At 43.6% G+C, this 17,516-nt stretch overlaps 1 protein-coding gene across 1 annotated transcript in view; it reads right to left on the reverse strand.

Annotated features, from left to right (window-relative positions):
* Positions 1-17,107, reverse strand: part of LOC150078619 (cysteine-rich secretory protein 2-like) — a 63,677-nt gene extending 46,570 nt beyond the window's left edge. Inside the window, exons 1-4 of the mRNA XM_090383633.1 lie at positions 16,960-17,107; positions 12,199-12,290; positions 9,058-9,194; positions 4,910-5,003 (exon numbers count right to left, since the gene is read on the reverse strand). Of these exons, the coding sequence (XP_090239759.1) occupies positions 4,910-5,003; positions 9,058-9,194; positions 12,199-12,289 (322 nt within the window). The 5' untranslated portion in view covers position 12,290; positions 16,960-17,107. The remainder of the gene's footprint in view (positions 1-4,909; positions 5,004-9,057; positions 9,195-12,198; positions 12,291-16,959) is intronic.
* Between the last annotated feature and the right edge of the window lie 409 nt (positions 17,108-17,516).

A 17,516-nucleotide genomic window follows, 5' to 3' on the forward strand; every position in this document is an offset into this window, starting at 1 on the left:
AGGTCTTCTCTTCACATCACGCTTTAATTTCAGCACCCAGGATACTGTTGACTGATGGCAGCCTATTTTATCAGCCATAGCACGCGTAAAAAGCCCTTCCTGGGACAGAGCAACAGCTACACTTTTTTTTCTTGGTGTCAACTGAACATATGGGCCATGCTTACACCTCTGCAAAACAGGATACTAATGAGCGTGTATATCCTTCCAACGCCGTCTTTATAGAAACGGCTGATGCAATACCTGGCAATTACTGTCTGATGCAATAGAAGCGTTATCTGACGCAATACCTTTGCTTTGCGACAAACAAAATGACCGTAATGAAACAATATCTTATACGTTTAATGATGCTGTTTTTTTTTTGTCCCCCACTGTAGACCGAAAAAAGTGTCAGTTGGGTTTCAGGAGCATCAGCGAATAAGGCCATCAGTATTGCTCCGTACATACTGTCTGTAAATTGCGTGTGTTCTCAGGTCGATTTTCCGTTTGATGGGCGAAAAGGCCGAGTTGCCAGCAAATAAAACGACGCTACCCTCGTCTGAGACCGACTAACTCAGCCCCCGCTGTGAAAAAGGCCCGTAACAATTCCTGACGTCATCGACGGGACTCGAACCCAGGTCGTTTCCACTCGCTGGGGTGGGGGGAGCACGGTGATTCTACCAACTGTGCTACCCACGAGGAACTGATCCACGCCTCTCAAGAGGAAGAAGAGCACCCCTCTCATTTAAATAGGTAGCATCGCAGCCACGGTAGTCATATTAAGAAAATTATCTTTAAATACCGCATTCATCTCCTCCACATTTTACAGTCAAGATTATTGCGGGTCCACCTAAAATCAGATGGGGCTCACTGCTGGAAACAAAACAAAAAGTAAATAATGATAATAATGAAATGAAGAGCGCAGTGAGATTATCCGTTGAAGTCGGGTCGAGAGATCTTTTGCTGGATTCGTTGTAGCGGAAGAAGCGATTTCTGTTAACGCAAAATAAGTTTCTGCCACGAGGAGATAAAGGTTTCGCTCCGAGATGGCATCCAGGAATTCACGATCACATCGAAAGATAAGATAAAGAGAGTAGAAGCTACGCACTTCCTCCAGGAACACATCGAGAAAGGAACCTCGTTGGCTCAGCGCCAGTTTCCTTTAGTGAATGTGCGCCGTTTTACTCGAACGTCCTCTCAGCGCGAAAACAATTCGGCGATTATCGTCACAAGGACGCTATTTTAAATGGAATATTGGGGTTCGTACAACGACAGACTTTTCCAGAATCGATGTCCAAACCATCGATCGTCCTTCACTGGATCTTCCTCGACCTACAAAGCAACCCGAGGAATTCCACCGACGATGAAATTGAGCTTTATTTTGTGAGCCTTTTGCACAACCATTTTTGGTTGCGCCTTTTTATAAAGGACAAAAAGTCACTTCACCACTCTTTGCTTTCGTATTTGGTTAACAGATTGCTCGTGGTTTCGACCTTTAAGCGAGTGGCAATCCACCGTGTAAAAAAGGCGTGGGGTCGAGGGTGTAGGAATGTTTATGAGCTTCTTTAATATGCCTTGGCTGAGTTTGTCGGCATTCCACTGGGATTAATAATGCTCCCTCCCTCCCCAGAAACTCCAATTTTCATCCAGAGAAACAACAAAAAAGAAATATCTGAAACCAGCAAAGCTATTTCACGCGGTTCCAGCCATCACTCTATGCCAGTCGCGTGAACCCTCTCGCTTTTGTTTTCTCAAATCAGCTGCCAGTCTTTGTGCGAGTAAAACCGTTGTGTGAACATGCGCAGAATTGTGGGATGTTAATTTAAGTCGTTTCTGCGAGGGTGACGAGCAGTACAATCGGCCCAAACCACGAGATGCGCTTCCCCACCCAGAAACCTTCTCCGAACAGCGCCGATGGGATGGTGAACCCTACCAAGTAATGTCATCTGCACGAGCGTTCCCCGCACTTTCTTAAACCGTCTAATCCGAATTCGGTGTACGTAACTCGTGACTCTAAAGGACCTCTCTCTCTCTCTCTCTCTCTCTTTCCCTCCTTCTCCCCCCATCGTTCCACATCCGAAGGACTGAGCAAAGCGCACCCCGAATTAACGAACCCCAACGTGATTATTTTTTAAACTACGGAAACCAAGGCGACGCTAATGCTCCTAAAAACCAAATAACAAAAAACCAAAGGCGATCAACTCCCTGCAGATTGTGCGGGCAAACGAAAGAACATTTTCACATCAGGGGGAGGTGTTCCCTGAGTCGCGGCTCAACATCCTTATTTCACATTGTAAATCACGTGCATTCTGTAGTCAGTTTGCCCTTTTCCGCCGAAAAACGAGTCTCGAGGTGGAAAAATTAGAAACCCCGCTCGAGACGTTAACTGGGCCACGATGTGAGCGAAGTTCGTCAAGGTCTTCGCGTCGTTGAGAGAATCCGAACTCGTGCTGTTCCACCGAGTGTGGCGAGGACGGTGTTTTTGTCACGTCACCAGCGAGGGGTGGATCGTTTTAACGCGCCGGAGGTCTTACTCGAGAAGAGGACACGTTTTCTCGCTGATTCTGCAAGTTTTCCAATGATTTTTCCAAAATTTTGCACGAAAGGTTTTGCCGAGCAGGACAACGTCACATCCTCACCGAAGTACAACCAGCGAGTGACAGTTGAAAAGTGCAACATCGCCAAATTGCAACAAATCTCTGAAAAAATGTACTGTCCCTTTTGAAGAATCTCCGACTTTGTTGTTACAACTTCACTACATCGTCTAAGGGGTTTATTCCAACCTTTGAGGATTCCTCTGTTCTCTCTTTTGATAACTGCAACCGCAACACGCTGTACTAAACTAAGAAAAGAAACGGCTTTCTTCTTCCGAAGACTCCTTCATAACTCGTGACACTTCTGTATGGACTTTATCCGTGTTCACTTTTGCTTCGATTCGAATGGACTTCACCGAGGAATTTTGCAATCCGAACCTCGAAGAAAATCTCGTTTGAGGCGGACAGTAAACATCTTACAAAATGGATTATCGAGAGACCCCCTCCCCACCCTTGTGCAGATTTTGAAAACTGGATTTAACAACGTGCTCAACTCAATTATAAACTGACTTCGTGGTCAGCAATTGCCGATAATTTAAGGCTACATCCCATCTGAAGTCCATTTGGTACCTGTGGGACTGGCGTTACTGCAGATGGGTGCAAGATCAGTTGTGGCCCGCCTTGCCTCCTCTTGGCACGGTTCATTTTTCCAGAAGATCTCCTTCCTGGTAGCAACTGCAGAAAGAACGATGCAACGCAGCGATGCAACAAAGTTCTTTCCCGCATTCCTCTGTGGTAATCCGTGGCAGTACAGTTTTTCGTCACTCGTTTAGAGAAGTCTGTGTTCGATCTGTGGCTGGAAGAATTTCTAAAGTCCTCTTCAATCGACGCTGTAGTTAACCGATCGAGGGGAAAGGGAGTAGCTTTATCCCTCGTTAGTTATTCCTGGTTTTTCGGGCCACATAACATCAAAATCGGCCAGTGGAACACACTTGGACAGATATAATACGCAACGGCGCAGCGTGGTCCGAACTGATGCTCCTGAACAGGCGCATTAGGCTCGTTTTCTTTTAAATCTTAATGAAGAATTTGATTTCTCCGTTTCGTCTCGATGAATGGTGCCAACGCACAAATCCTCACGAATGCTGCTTCCGCATATAATCGAGTGTGTTCGACGTGTTTCTCATTGGCGGGCCCCCTCCCATCTCCCGCCCTCGACGCAGAACCGCCGAAGCGCTTCGTTATCAATCGCCAAATGGAAACACTTCGTAAGCGAGTTCAGATGTCGTTTACCCGCGGTTCAAGTACGGCGGGCGAGGACACGCACGCACGTGATCTCGGATGGGTTCTCGTGCGTTTTTGCGGCGCAGCAAGTTCAACTCGCGTCGCAGCTCTTTCTCACGAAATGGAGACGTTGAGAAGGACGTTGCGCTCGCTGACAGCTCTCCTATTGTTAGCCTCGTGACGTTGAAGGCTATCGTCAAGAGAGAGAGAGGATTCGAGCTGTGTGGCAACTGGACACCTTGTCGAAGGTCAAAACCGAAACACGATTCCTCCAACCAAAAGGATGATGATAATCCACCAGATAAAAGTGCGCACACTTTTTAAACGTTTTAATGGAAACGTATGGAAAATTCCACGAATTACTTTTTGCGGATCTGCAACTAAAAGTGGTTCGGGACCGGAAAAAAAACAGAAAGAAGGATGTCCCTTTGTATAAGATGATGACGAGACCGCATTGTGTTCAAGTGATGGAAGCCACTCTTGAAGAAAGGCATACAACTTCTAGAAAGGACTCGGAGAAGGGCAATGAAATTGGTGCGGGGTGCTAATAGATGTCAATCACAATCATCCATTTGAATCTAACACGGAGATAGAGTAATATAGGAACGAAAGCTGAGGACGAGAACTCACTGGCAAAGACGGAGAAAAGGACAAGAAAGGTTCCAGATGGCAGCGATGGAATCAGAGACAATCTAGCCGAAGAGGCAGATGGACAAGGCTTTCTCTAACGATGTTTACGATTGAAAGCGTGTTCTTACCAGCGGGGAACAGCGAAGGTGAACCACGTTAAGTACGAACCGATTACTGAAGACATGAAAAGAACGAAGGGTCGGTCAACTCGCGTGTGCAGCTAAATATGGATTTGATTCAAACTCAACCGATTCACCTTTTGTAATTTTCTGACCCGTGTTTCTAATATCAGAGATTGATGTCCAGTGTAGGGTCTAGGGGTGATGAAGGGTTCTTTTCCAGAAAACGTTAGGTTGGTACGTAAACATTCACCACAATGTAAATTGGCGAGGGGATGGAGAGACGTGGATATTCGAAGAAGAGAACTTCTATTATAATTAGGAGTACGAATTTTTGCCCTTGTTCGGACAGTATCTTGTACTTACCTTCCACCCATCGACCCACAGGGCTGTCGTGGACCAGCAGTTCGCACGCTTCTGCCCATCTCTGAGCGTCTTCTGCAGCTTCTTGATTCCAGCTCTGAAATGCAGCGAAAGTGCTGTGAGAACGGGTTTATGACACAACTACATTTGATATCTCATTTATAATTCCTACAAAGTAATTAATAACAAAGTAATTAACAGTTCATTAAAATTATACGCCGCAGTGTTCGGCCTTCTTACGCCACACCAAAAGTAGTGTCGGGAATTAAAGTTTCTCGCAAACACCAACTAAGCAAAAATATAATAAACACGCAGCTTCAGATTCTAATTAGTTCTTTCCCCCACCTCCTTCCTTCCTCTTTCTGGTATCTTGTCCGGTTCTTTTCCTTTCTCTCTCTCTCTCTCTCTCTCTCTCTCTCTCTCTCTCTCTCTCTCTCTCTCTCTCTCTTCCCCTCTATTAAACATTGACATGCCCGGCTGCTTCTTGGGCATTGCCTCAAAGGCTACTCCACATCTGCGACTATTTTAATGCTTTTGACAATTTATCTCGTCAGATTTGTTTTACCATCTTTCATTTCTATTTTTATTACAGTTTTATTTAATATTTGTGCTTAGTTGGCGGTTATAGAAATTTCGGGCTAAACATTGTTTTAAACAAAAAGAAAAATCACTTTTCTTTGGAGAACTCTAATAGGGAGGAAAATGGAATTCGAATAACCAAATGTACACTGAGTGGCCACTTTATTAGGTTCTCCTTTAGCCCTCAGAATAGCTTGGATTCGGATACTTGTTCGTATTGACTCAATTGTTTCCCTAATTATCGCAGATTGGATGGTTGAGGATCTCCACTCGGAAGAACTCGTTCACCTCAACTCAGTCGTTGTATTGGATTGAGATCTGGAGACGGAAAGTCCACCGAAGTAGGCTGAATTTGCGCTTATAAGGAACTGAACTGAAACCAGTTCTGTACACCACACCACTAGATTTGCTTATTGTTTTGTAGAAGAACCCATTCGCCCAACGATAGTCATGAAAGGATGTGGAGCCTTCGTAGCCAGGTGGGGAGGAGCAACAGTGCGTAGCGCACGCCTCTTGAGTAGACCGGGGTTCGAGGCCGTGACCACCGGATGCGGAAAGGTCAGGGAATGACCACCGGATATCCCCGGAGCAATATGGCCTTAGTTGCAAATGCTCCCAAATAACGAACTACAACGAAAGGATGTGCCTGGACGGAAACAATTTCCACATTACTTTTGGCCAAGTTTCTCTTGAATGTGAATCTTTCCTGTACATGTTGCCCTTAAGAAATAACCCAACTGTCTGGTCAATTGGTCACCAGGATGTTCCTACTCAGAAGCATACGAATTCGAAATGTATCACGAAAATTTTAATAACAATAGCGAGGACCGCGTTTTTCGTATTTTATTTCTCCACGCTTTAAAGTGTTTTTTATTTATTATTTGTTTATTTAATTTTTATTTTATTTATTCCAAATACTATCGATCGTTTGTGGGTTGAAGGCTGAGAAGTTCGTATTAGACTAATTGCAACTTTCTGGAAATAAATGCGAAGAAAGGTTACAGAACACAATCACCCCCACCCCCTTTTTGTTTTGGCTGAGGCTGTACAGAAAGCTCGTTTTGCCGATATTAATACCAATAATGGGAAAACAGAGGGAGAGGGGATCAATGAAGAATGGGAAAAGTTGGTTCTGCGTGTTTCAACTGTAGATGGGTATTGGTTTTAAGACTGTTTTGGAAGAAAGTGGAAGGGAAGGGGAGGGGAGGGAATACAGAGGCCATTTCAGAAGAACAGAAGCCTAGGGGAGTATCTGTAAGAAAAGCGTGCAAAAGTAACTTCGTGTCATGGAAAGCGGAGGGAAAGTTTGCAACGATGTGGATCTAAATGAACGTGTCCTCTTTTGAATGAAGTCCAGGAGATTCGGAGAATGTTTGGGGTGCCAACTCCATATGTGGGGTGGGTACGGTGTTCCTTGGTAAGAATATCTTCCACCATTCGAAGTAAGATAATCCCGATGGACTGAAGTTAACTGAAAGTATTCGTGGCTTACTGTCCACACAGAACCAGTCACTTCTAAGCAACGTCTTAGTCTATTATGACGTTCTCTTCCGTTAAATGTTACCCACAACTCGTATTGCATCAGTATCAACGCAAATTCGATGAAACTTTTCGCACAAAATGCGAGCTGCGCGAGCCATTTTGTTCACAACTGCTACGCAACTTTCCAAAAGTGGGCACCGCAAACAAAATTCCCAAGTTTTACGTATTCCTTAATTACTTAAATGTATTTCAGAGTTTCTTTCTTTTATTATTTTCTGGTTTACATACAAACTTGTTCATCGTCCAATTTTCATTCTATGATGCAAGAAATACTCGTTCCTAACACGTTTAGGTGCGTGTTGTAAGTTTTGGTGAATTGCAGTACGTTCTTGATACAAGCCCTGGTGGGTAGCCCAGTTGGTAGGATCGCTGTCTCCTCCACAAAGTGGAAAAGACCCGAGTTCGAGTCCCGTCGATGGCGGGAGGAACTTTTATGGGCCTTTTTCACAACGTTGTTCAGTTAGTCGGTCTCAGGCGAGGGTAGTGTGGTTTTTCCTCCCGGAAACTCAGGTTTACAGAAAATACACACAATTTACAGACAATATACACGGAGCAATGTGGCCTTAGTTGCTAATGCCCCTAAAGCCCTGCTACAACTTGATATAAGGATAAATAATTAGAGAGAGAGAGAGAGAGAGAGAGAGAGAGAGAGAGCTCATTAAGCGTTTTCCGAATCTGGGGAAGTTCCGCGCCGTATGACTAACACATGTCTGGAAAGCTAAAAAAGAAAACGAAAGAAAGAAAGAAAGAAAGTAATTTAGCGCTGGAAAACAGATGTTGATACAAGTTATGTCACCCGGTGTCAACGTTCCGTCATAAAGCAAAATATGTCGCATTTGGACCGTCCGACGCTGTTTAAGTTTTCGAGGAACTAATGTCAACAACCCTTCGAGCAATCTGTCTCTCTCTCTGCATCCGCCGCTCTGTGTCGTCAAAACGCATTACGCGCGTGCTTCGTATCTCAAATTGGACCCGCATTAACCAAACATTAAGAGCGATCGTTTGCACGAGTGGCCCTAAACGAGTCCTCTTCGGCGCAGCTGCCACTTTTAATTCGGAGAAAATGCCCCGCTTTAAGATCTGATTGAAGAAAGGGCCGGCTCGGATTACATCAACTTTACATTCGCCACATCCGACCAAATTAAAATTCTGTTATCGCAGCGAGTGTTTCCTTTTTGAATCGGAGTTCATTTTTCGCTACATCTTTCCTCGCCTGCGCGTGAAGCACATCTACAAGCAACACGGTTTGGCCTTTGTAGAAGTTAAAACGAAATCTGGAAAGGGTAGCTCAGTGATAGCCAAATGCGCAATCCCCTTCTTAATGATGATCGCAAACTGGGGAATTGTTATTGTAACGATATTTGTACACTTTGTACAAACGTACCAAGTGTGTGTACCGCACTCACGGTACTGGAAAATGAAAAAGACACGCGCTTTAGAAGTTCTCTGAGAAGTGCAGACAGGCTACCAGGACAGCTCACGGGGTTTTGTCAACGATATACAGGAACTTTGCTAGCAAGGATAAGGAGGTGATTATCCCTTTGTATAAGGCAACGGTCAGGCCACATATTGAGTACTGTACACAGAACTGGAGGCCTCATTTTAGGAAAGATGTGGAGCTGCTGGAACGAGTACAGAGGAGGGTAGCGAGATTGGTGAAGGGAATAAAAGGGTGCTCTTACCAAGAAAGGCTTCAGTTGTGAAAATTGCAATGTCTGGAGACTAGACACTTGAGAGGTGATCTGATTGAAATGAATGTCTCGAGAAACTCAATGGTGATGGAATTCTTCCGCTTTCGCAGACTACACACATGGGGGAAGGTTCGCAAATTCAAATTATTTGGTTTTCAGGAGTATTTGCGAGTAAGGCCATGTTGCTCCGGGATATGCAGTGGTCATTCCCTGACCTTTCCGCATCCTCCGTATTTGGTTGCGGGAGGGACATCAGAAAACTCCTCGCGTTATCCCAACAGCAGATTTGTGGATTATATCGGAAGAGCGTCGTCGAAAGGAGAAAATTAACGAACTTACCATTTCCAGCATGTCTTCTGCTGTGGGGTCAACACGAGCGCGGAAGAAATTGTGGATCAAAACGATCTTCTTGCGAGTAGATTGGTAGCGCGTGTCCAAATCACGCTGCGGAATAGCATTTCCATACAGCTTCGGGCCTGAAAGGGAACAGAATTATTCGTGAGGGTGGTGGTGGTGGAGTGACGTATTTTATCAAAGGGACAACGCTTAAAAGGCTAATTATTAACGTAATTCTTTGAGAAACCTTCGTTCTCTCTTAACCGACAATATTAATCTTACAAATATTAATATTGTAGGTTAAAAGATTAATTCCCTTTTAATACTTCTTGTATATTGTATCTTTAAATAAAAATATTGAAATATTCTCTGTTCTGATTAGTTGCTTACTTTGGCCGTGATGCTCCACCTCGTGCGATTTTATTGTTATTTTTGTACAAAGTTTCTACGGTGACCGAAGCGATTGAGTCTCTGAAGAGTTGTTTCCTTACAAGATAAGAAGGTGCCCGCATTAATTAATCGCTCTTTTTATTATCCAGCGTTTCCTGCGTATCTTCTTGCCGCGTGCGTGTGTGTTATTTTACGAGCAACCCCCGAGAAATGCGGAAGCTGACGGACAACTACGATTTGGTGCTCGCGTGACAGGGACCAGAGCAGCCTTGGCTGCCAGAAGAACACGCCATAAAACTCCCGTAATGGGCATCTGTCACTATTCACGCGTGTACTCGTTACTACAGTCAATCTGTCTTTCTTCCTTCCTTCTCCCGTTTTTTTGCCCTCGAGATCAAGGACTAATCAAACTGGAGTCCTTGAGAGTAGCCTTTAGCAACTGCCGTGTCATGTTTTCGTTCCTTTCTCCGTAACATATACACTCTTCTCCAAACAGCGCAGACTATTCGACCGGATCACTGGCAATGGAGGGAGCTGCTAGAAGAGTAGAACACATTTTGCATTAACCTGAAAATAACCAGTGACTAACAGGAAACACAGGCATACAAGTTTATAATAAGATACTTCTATTAACACTGCATAACGAAACTATCTAAAAGTATGCACATTCTTATATCTAAGCCCCCAAATCTCCACCATCACACGACATTCAACGTCAAGAGGTGCCAAACCGTTCACCGACGACCAGTGAAGGCTGGCCAACAGGCAGACAGAGGGGCCCATTTTCGAGATCCGGCTGAAAATTCAGGGCCATGGTCTTCATAGGAACTCCTAGATTCATCAGGATGAACCTCAGGCAAGGATAAAGGGCTTTATGTGGGAGAAACTTCCTCAGGTTACAGTAGGAGTTGTGGATGTCAAGGCGGCATTAGGTCGGTGTGTTTTCTGTTATTTTCGGTACCAAAGAAGGATGCAATCTCAGACGACTGTGGGGAACATCCACCAACGTGTATCCCGCACACAAGGCTCTGTGGTACAAGCCAGTTAGCATCTTAATACTAATCTTTTACGAGTTCCACAAGTCGGGTAACATTTCTCGTGTCTTTTACATATAACTTTAATATTTCACTCGATTAGGAATAAAATTGAACGTTGCCCGAACCAGTAGTTTCTTAAATCTTGTTTCTGACTCGATCACTTCTACATCTATTTATTTCCACAATGCAGAAGGCTTCTGCTCATCAGACAAACCCTTGTGACAAACCCCCCTTGTGAAAGAGTGAAGGTGCCGTTCTTCTAAAGGCCAATCTGTGCAGCGGCGAGTATGTATTGTACTGTAATCCCGTGTTATGATTGGTCTCTTAGCCCAGAGCGCTCACACCTCTGACCCCCCTCTCCATGGCACGTGGAGCTGGGACAATTTCACGGCGTACGAAAAGAACGATTATATTTAGCAGTCAAACCTGAATTGGATGCTCACCATCGTCTAAGGTGGGCGTCCAGCATTATCAGTAAGTGAAAAGGGAAAATACGAAAAAAAATTTTTTTTCAAGTCCAGGAGAAGTGTGAGAAGGTAATATATCCCTAATCTAATTTATTTCATAATGATCATTATGTCAAAGACTATACGATCATGCACAAAAAATAGCATGCACGGTCCAAATTTCTTCAACGTAATCATCGTCACAGCCAGATGATCGAACCTTATCACAAGCGTGCAGAATGCAAAAGAATCGAGCAGACTTTCACGATATTCTCTCTCTCTCTTCCCCTTCCCCTCTATATAGTTGCAATTTATCTCGAGATCAGTTGAGAACGGTACGAGGTGATGTAGGAAATGCAATGGGGGATGGACGTGGAAACTGATGGATGCCGTCAACGTTTAAAGAGAAAATGAAAGAAAGCGAATGATACCGAATGGAGAACGAAATTTGGATGAAATGCTAGAAAATAGGAGAGAGAGAGAGAGAGAGAGAGAGAGAGAGAGAGAGAGAGAGAGAGAGAGAGAGAGAGAGAGAGAGAGAGAGAGAGAGAGAGAGAGAGAGAACAAAGGCTTGCCAACGCACTTGGATTCGTCCTCGTCTCTCTCATAATTGAAATAATTCTTCAACTCCCGGATTAAAGTGTTTTTCGAATGCAAATTGATTGAATTGGAAAATTTTTCATCCCTTACATTTTCTGGAATTTTATAAGATAGAGTGGTGAAGGTAATCACTTTAGCTTCGATGAAGGCGCAATACTGCAACTTATTGTTGAATAATAAGATATCATCATTCTTCTCTTTCTTGGTGATTCCCTTCTACTTCTCTCTCTCTCAGGGTAACTCAGAATTTTTCTTTTTTTGGCTGGTGCAGCATAAGCCTCAGGCTTCCTTCAGAAAAGTTAACATAAAAGTACAGTTTCGTACAATACATGATTAGAAGAAAAGATTTCCGAAATTCTGAAATTTCTGAAATCCTTTTCAGCCGAGGTTGTAGTTGAAGGATCTCGGGAGAAAGGAGTGTAGTGGCTCCTCGTGAATTATTTCGTGTTTTCCAGCTCGCACAAATAAGCCCCTGAACTGGTAGAGGCAGGCATAACACGCAACGGCGCAGTATTTGGTCTAATTCGCTGATGCGGCCAACAGCAAACAACTACAACTACAACTATAGAGGATTGGTTTTCTAAAGGTATTATTTTTGTGCAATTAGAAAAGTTAAAATATAAAAGTACGGTTTCATGCAATAAATGATTAGAAGAAAAGACGTAACTTACGGGGCATCTTGGGCACCACTGCGGCTGTGACCTGTACGAGCAGGATCGAGACTACCAGAATCATCTTCTCGATTTCGTTGATACTTGCCATCCTGCAACCAACAAGACACAACTTTTGAAATTGTAACACACCGATGTAACGATGAACTGTTAAGGTAATCAAAGGGTTCTGCGAAATTTTCAACTGAAAGTGTTTTAAAAGTTTGCGTGAAAAACTAAATGAACAGCGTGCCCACCTCGTAAATCTCCCGCAAAGGATTTCTGAAGGATGGTGAAAATGTAAGTACTTCACCCTTCAGAGCGAAATCTGTTTTTAATTTTTCAAAAGAAGGTATTAATGATAATAAAAACCTTCTGTGCTTTTGTGCAAGTATCGCCTCCAACTATTCTGGGGTAGGGTCATACTTGGCCTAGTACCGATTAAAATAAAATAAATCTTCCTTCAGAAACAAAAATTCTCAACAAGAAGAGCACTTTCTAATATCTTTGTGTTAAGCGAGTTCGGGGATGGTCGTTAAAGGTGCTGCAGGTGGATGAAATGCCCCAAATTAAAAAAAGGCCCCAAATCTCAAAAAGAGGAGCGCTTCAACGAAGACGAGGATTCCTCCTTTTCGTTCTGTTTCCCCAATTAATTCTTTCATCTCCGAGTCTCCTGAATTCTTGGACCAGCCTTAAGTGCGCTTAACATCACGGTCAATTAGAATTTGAGAATCAAGTTTCTTATAACTTGATTCTCAAGTTATACGTAATTAATTATAATGGTCAAGAATCGCTTTGTTCAAAAAAAAAAATAAAATAAAATAAATTAAATTAAACTAAACTAAATAAAGAAGCTTAAAGATTCGCGGAAAAAATTCTCGGATCTCCAAATAACAAAATCAAATCATTAACGACCGATGCAAATACAACAAATCTTTTTTTGGCATATCTAAGATAAAAAAAAATGCTATTTGGCCTTTTCTAAATTATGAACAGTACAAGTGGGTACCTTCGGGGTAACACGAAGTCTGTACCCGTGGTAACAGATTTCGTGTTACCACGAGGTTCCTCGGTCTTGCACTAGTTCAAACGACTTTTTAAAATCTTCTAAAATAGCTTCCCCGCATCATTTTGTTTTATTAATACGAGTACTAAAGGACATTTCTGAAAGCTAATTTCCCTCACCCACCAGTGTTCGTCTTTTAAATAAATAGCGTGGCATTTTCAGAAGTAATGCAATGCCAAAATAACCCATGGTAACGCACGAAGCTCGTTCTCAGAGCCGGACCAAGGTATTTCAGCGCTCCGAGTATAAAGATTTTTCGGCGCCCCTTTACTAAGGATATAATTTTTCACGATTTGCAGAATTTGGCGTCCCTTAAAGAATGACACCCAGGGCAAGAGCCCTGCTAGCCTGTGCCTTAATCCGGCACTGCTCCTTCTACTGTGAGCATTAAAACTATTGCGTTTAGCGAGCAGTTTAAACCTACAAAAAACAAAAGAGAATGAATTGTCATTCAACACAGAAATTTACTAAATGATCGGTTAGTGTGACAAACTGCTGAGTGATCAAAAAGCCACATTAGGAAAAGGAACTTTTCTTTCATCAGAACGCGAACACTAATTAATCGAATAATTGGTTGAATATAGAAAATACGGAATACAGAAAAACGTAAATATTCTCGATCACAAACTGTTCCATAACAGAAAGAAAATTGAGTTACACATATTTTGAACGGTGAGAGACAGGGAGTTAAGGGATGTAACTGAAAAGAAGAGAGTGGCGCCAGAGAGAGAGAGGAAGGAAAATCGGAATGTTGATTTTGATAGAGGCCGTTGGAAATCGTGGCTGAAAGAGAGGGCTGGGGACATGGAGATGAGATTGAGTTCTGTTTGCACGGACCTACCATGTGACAGAGAGCTGATGATGACCTGAATACAATTCAGATTATCTGCATTAGTGCTGCTGCTGCTGCTGCTATGTAGGCAATTGGCACGATGGATACATTGATTGATGCTGCTTTTGCCCTTCCATCTTCCTGCCTTCAACGTGGAACAGGGATTCACCTGACCAGCCTACCCTTCTGCATTCTTAAAATGTCCTGTATCGGTCTTTTTTTGCCCGCTGTATCGTAGTTGCTTGTTTCCAGCGGCAAGAGTGGAACCTGATGTACTTTGCCGCTCTACAATTAGACAGACCCCCGCCAGATACCCAGTCGATGGCACGGTCTGACTCATTGTGAGTTCTGCTGTCCCTCCACCTTTTGAACACCTTTCGTTGCGCTCCTCTCATTTGTGGATTGTAGGCGTCTATTGGACCGCGCAATTCTTTTTAACCTCCGACGGTCTCTTACATCAACAAGCTGTCACGGACCACTTGACTGCTGTTGTACACTGTACACCCTGTTGGGTTTGAACAACCCCATTTTTGGTCGTTCTGTTCGTCCATTCTCATAGCGAATCGTAGCCCATGCCCCTCGGTATCTACTTACCCGCTTTATATAGCCTGGTATGGACAAGTGTCTCCGAAGCGGACGAATCCTTGAGATGATGGAGAGGGAGTTACCTAATAAACTGGCCACTCAGTGCAGATGCTCCTTATACTGGTTGAGCGTATTTGAGTTTACAACAGCAGTGATTTCCGTACCTCTCTGTTGTAATGAGAACTGTTCAAGGTCATGAAATGTCCTTAGCCGGATTCATCACTTTCCATCGATCAAAGTATAACTCTTACTAAAAACATTTTAACTCGAATGGACCAAGGGCGCGCGAGATGTTATTTAGCTCTTCGCTTCATTTACTGCCTTGACCTCTGGCGTTTTAAATTACGCTTCATTTTATATCCTAAGAGATTTCATAGATTGCTTCTCATCATTTATCGCCTTGGGCTGCGCTTTTTGGGCTACTTTTCGCTTATCTCTAATACATATTTTTGCAGTATCTTTAAGTTTCAAAAAACTTGGGAAAAGTGAGCTCCGCCCACTGGCTTTAACTTTATAACAAAATTATTTTGAACCGAATCTTGTTTTTTTTAAAAGGCAATTAAATCATTTATTCACGATTTCCTGACAACAGCGCATATTATAATTACGCCCCATTTTTTTAATCCCTTATGATACCGTACAAGTTTTTGTTTCGTGTATTTTGTGAAATGAAGTAACAAAATATGGGTTTCTGACCCGCGGGCTATTTTTACTAAACAAATAAATTCACTGTGCCCTCTGGAAAAAAAATTGTGTTATTTATCGGCGAGATGGCGCAACATTGGGGTGAACAAGCGTGCTAATTTAGAACGCTAACTTGAGGTTGCGTTGCCTCGAAGAGCTCGAAATTGGGACAAAGACTGAATTGACCAATAGTTATTTTGTATTACAATCAATTTATTATTGACGAATTGTTTCTGTATCTGGATCTCTTTCGCTGTTTCAACCTAGGATTGGATCGGTGAATCAAAGACCTCCATCTTTTTCTGTCTTCCCAAATCTTATCTTCTGTCATTCTCTCCCACTCAATTCCCTTCTTTTCCACATCTTCCCTAATCCGATCTCTCCATCTTTTCCAGGGTCTTCCTCTCGGCCTCTTCTCGTCCATTTTCATCTCAAACATTCTTCTTGATATTCTATTCGAGTTCATTCTCTTCGTGTGTCCAAACCATCTCAAACGTGACGCTAATCTTCTCCCTCCAATTCTCTATTCCCAAGTTCATTCTAATGTCAATATTTCTAATTTTGTATCTTCTAGTTTTAGCTAGCGTGATCCTTAACATCTTCAATTCCACTGCACGGATTCTGCCGGTATCCTTTTTATTCATCCTCCGAGTCTCAGCAGCACAGGTCAAAATAGGAACAAAATATGCCCTGTTTCTCAGCTTTTTACATTCACTGGAAATTCCATAACACGCTGTTCACGTTATAGAAGAAACTCTAAGTAGGCGTCGAATACAGACGAGCTGTTTTTCGTTTACTGAGCGCTGAATCCATTGGACTGTTGGCTGCCTTTGATCTCCCACAGTTTGAAACACCCGGAAAACTTTAACCCGCTCCTTGAGGGAAAAATATCGGCCGAGTTGTTGTTTGTTATTTGGTTTTTAGGAGCATTAGCAACTAAGGCCATATTGCTCCGGGGTTATGCGGTGGTCATTCCCTGACCTTTCCGCATCCTCGGTATTTGGTGGTGACGGGCTCGAACCCCGGTCTAATCAAGAAGCGTGTGCTGCTCCTTCCCACCTGGCTACTGAGGCGCCTTATCGGCCGAGTGTAATAAATGGTGGGTTCAGAACAGACACCACGTACGCTGTGAAATGGTGTCTGTGGTGTCTGCGCAACGCAGTACCATTTATTGAGTTGCACGGACATGTTTGACATTGCACAATTGCACCGTCACATTGAAATTGTGCAATGCCAAGTGCACCGTGACAGTGCTTATCAATAAAAACGTCACACTTGTCTTTCTGTGACTTTTCGTTCTTTCGCTCGCATTCATTTGCCGTGTACAGCGGCCGTCCCCTCGGTGAACTGCGAAAACATTTAGGACCCCTTACGATTACCATCGGGGAATCGGTTCACGCTATTCAAATAAATAAGGGACCGCGCAGTTTCTGAACAAATAAAAACAATGGATCGTCCAGTCCTGCGAACGTTTGCCCCCCGAGGAAATTTAAGAAATTCAACCACTTCTGCAATGAATTGAAAACCCCATCAGAACCGCACTTCCCTCCCTCAATAAAAACGGGACCTTGACACGTAATTCGTGCGCGGCAAATGTACACATCAGTTTACTTACTTGCGTTTTCCTTCACGAAAGCCGAGGGTGCTGTCGTACCTACAGCGGCGATGTAAACTTAGCGAGCAGTTGTGGCGGGCGAATGACGGCCAAATCCGTCTGTGGCTGCAAAGGGTTGTCTCGCCGGGAAGAACAGTGGCGGGGGTGTCAACCTCCAACGGCCCATTTGCGGTAAACATTTTTGATAAGGCATCTAGCGATGACGTACCGGGTCACGAGGTCACCCGCAGCTGCCTCTGAAACGCCGGAGACAAAGCAATAACGGTGCCCCGCGAGGAACTTCCAGACGAGCCGTTTCCAGAAAAAAACGAAGATTCTTTCCTCCGGCAGACAGGAAGACGCTAATTACGCCGTTAATTCGCTTTACGACGCACGCGAGCCGCGTTTAAGCAGAACTTGGCGTTTCAGAATTTCACTTCCTCGGAATGAAAGCGGCGACTTCCACGAAGCGTCGAAGTTATTCGGAAATCTTTCCCCATTCGATGGAGAACGACCAAAATGCGATCGCTGGAACTTCCTAAAGTCTGTCGCTTCCTTAATTCGTGTTCGCTGCTCCA

This window comes from Mastigoproctus giganteus, chromosome 10, assembly GCF_048544385.1.
Source record: "Mastigoproctus giganteus isolate SK-2022 chromosome 10, ASM4854438v1, whole genome shotgun sequence".
In the NCBI taxonomy this organism is placed as follows: Eukaryota; Metazoa; Arthropoda; class Arachnida; order Uropygi; family Thelyphonidae; genus Mastigoproctus; species Mastigoproctus giganteus.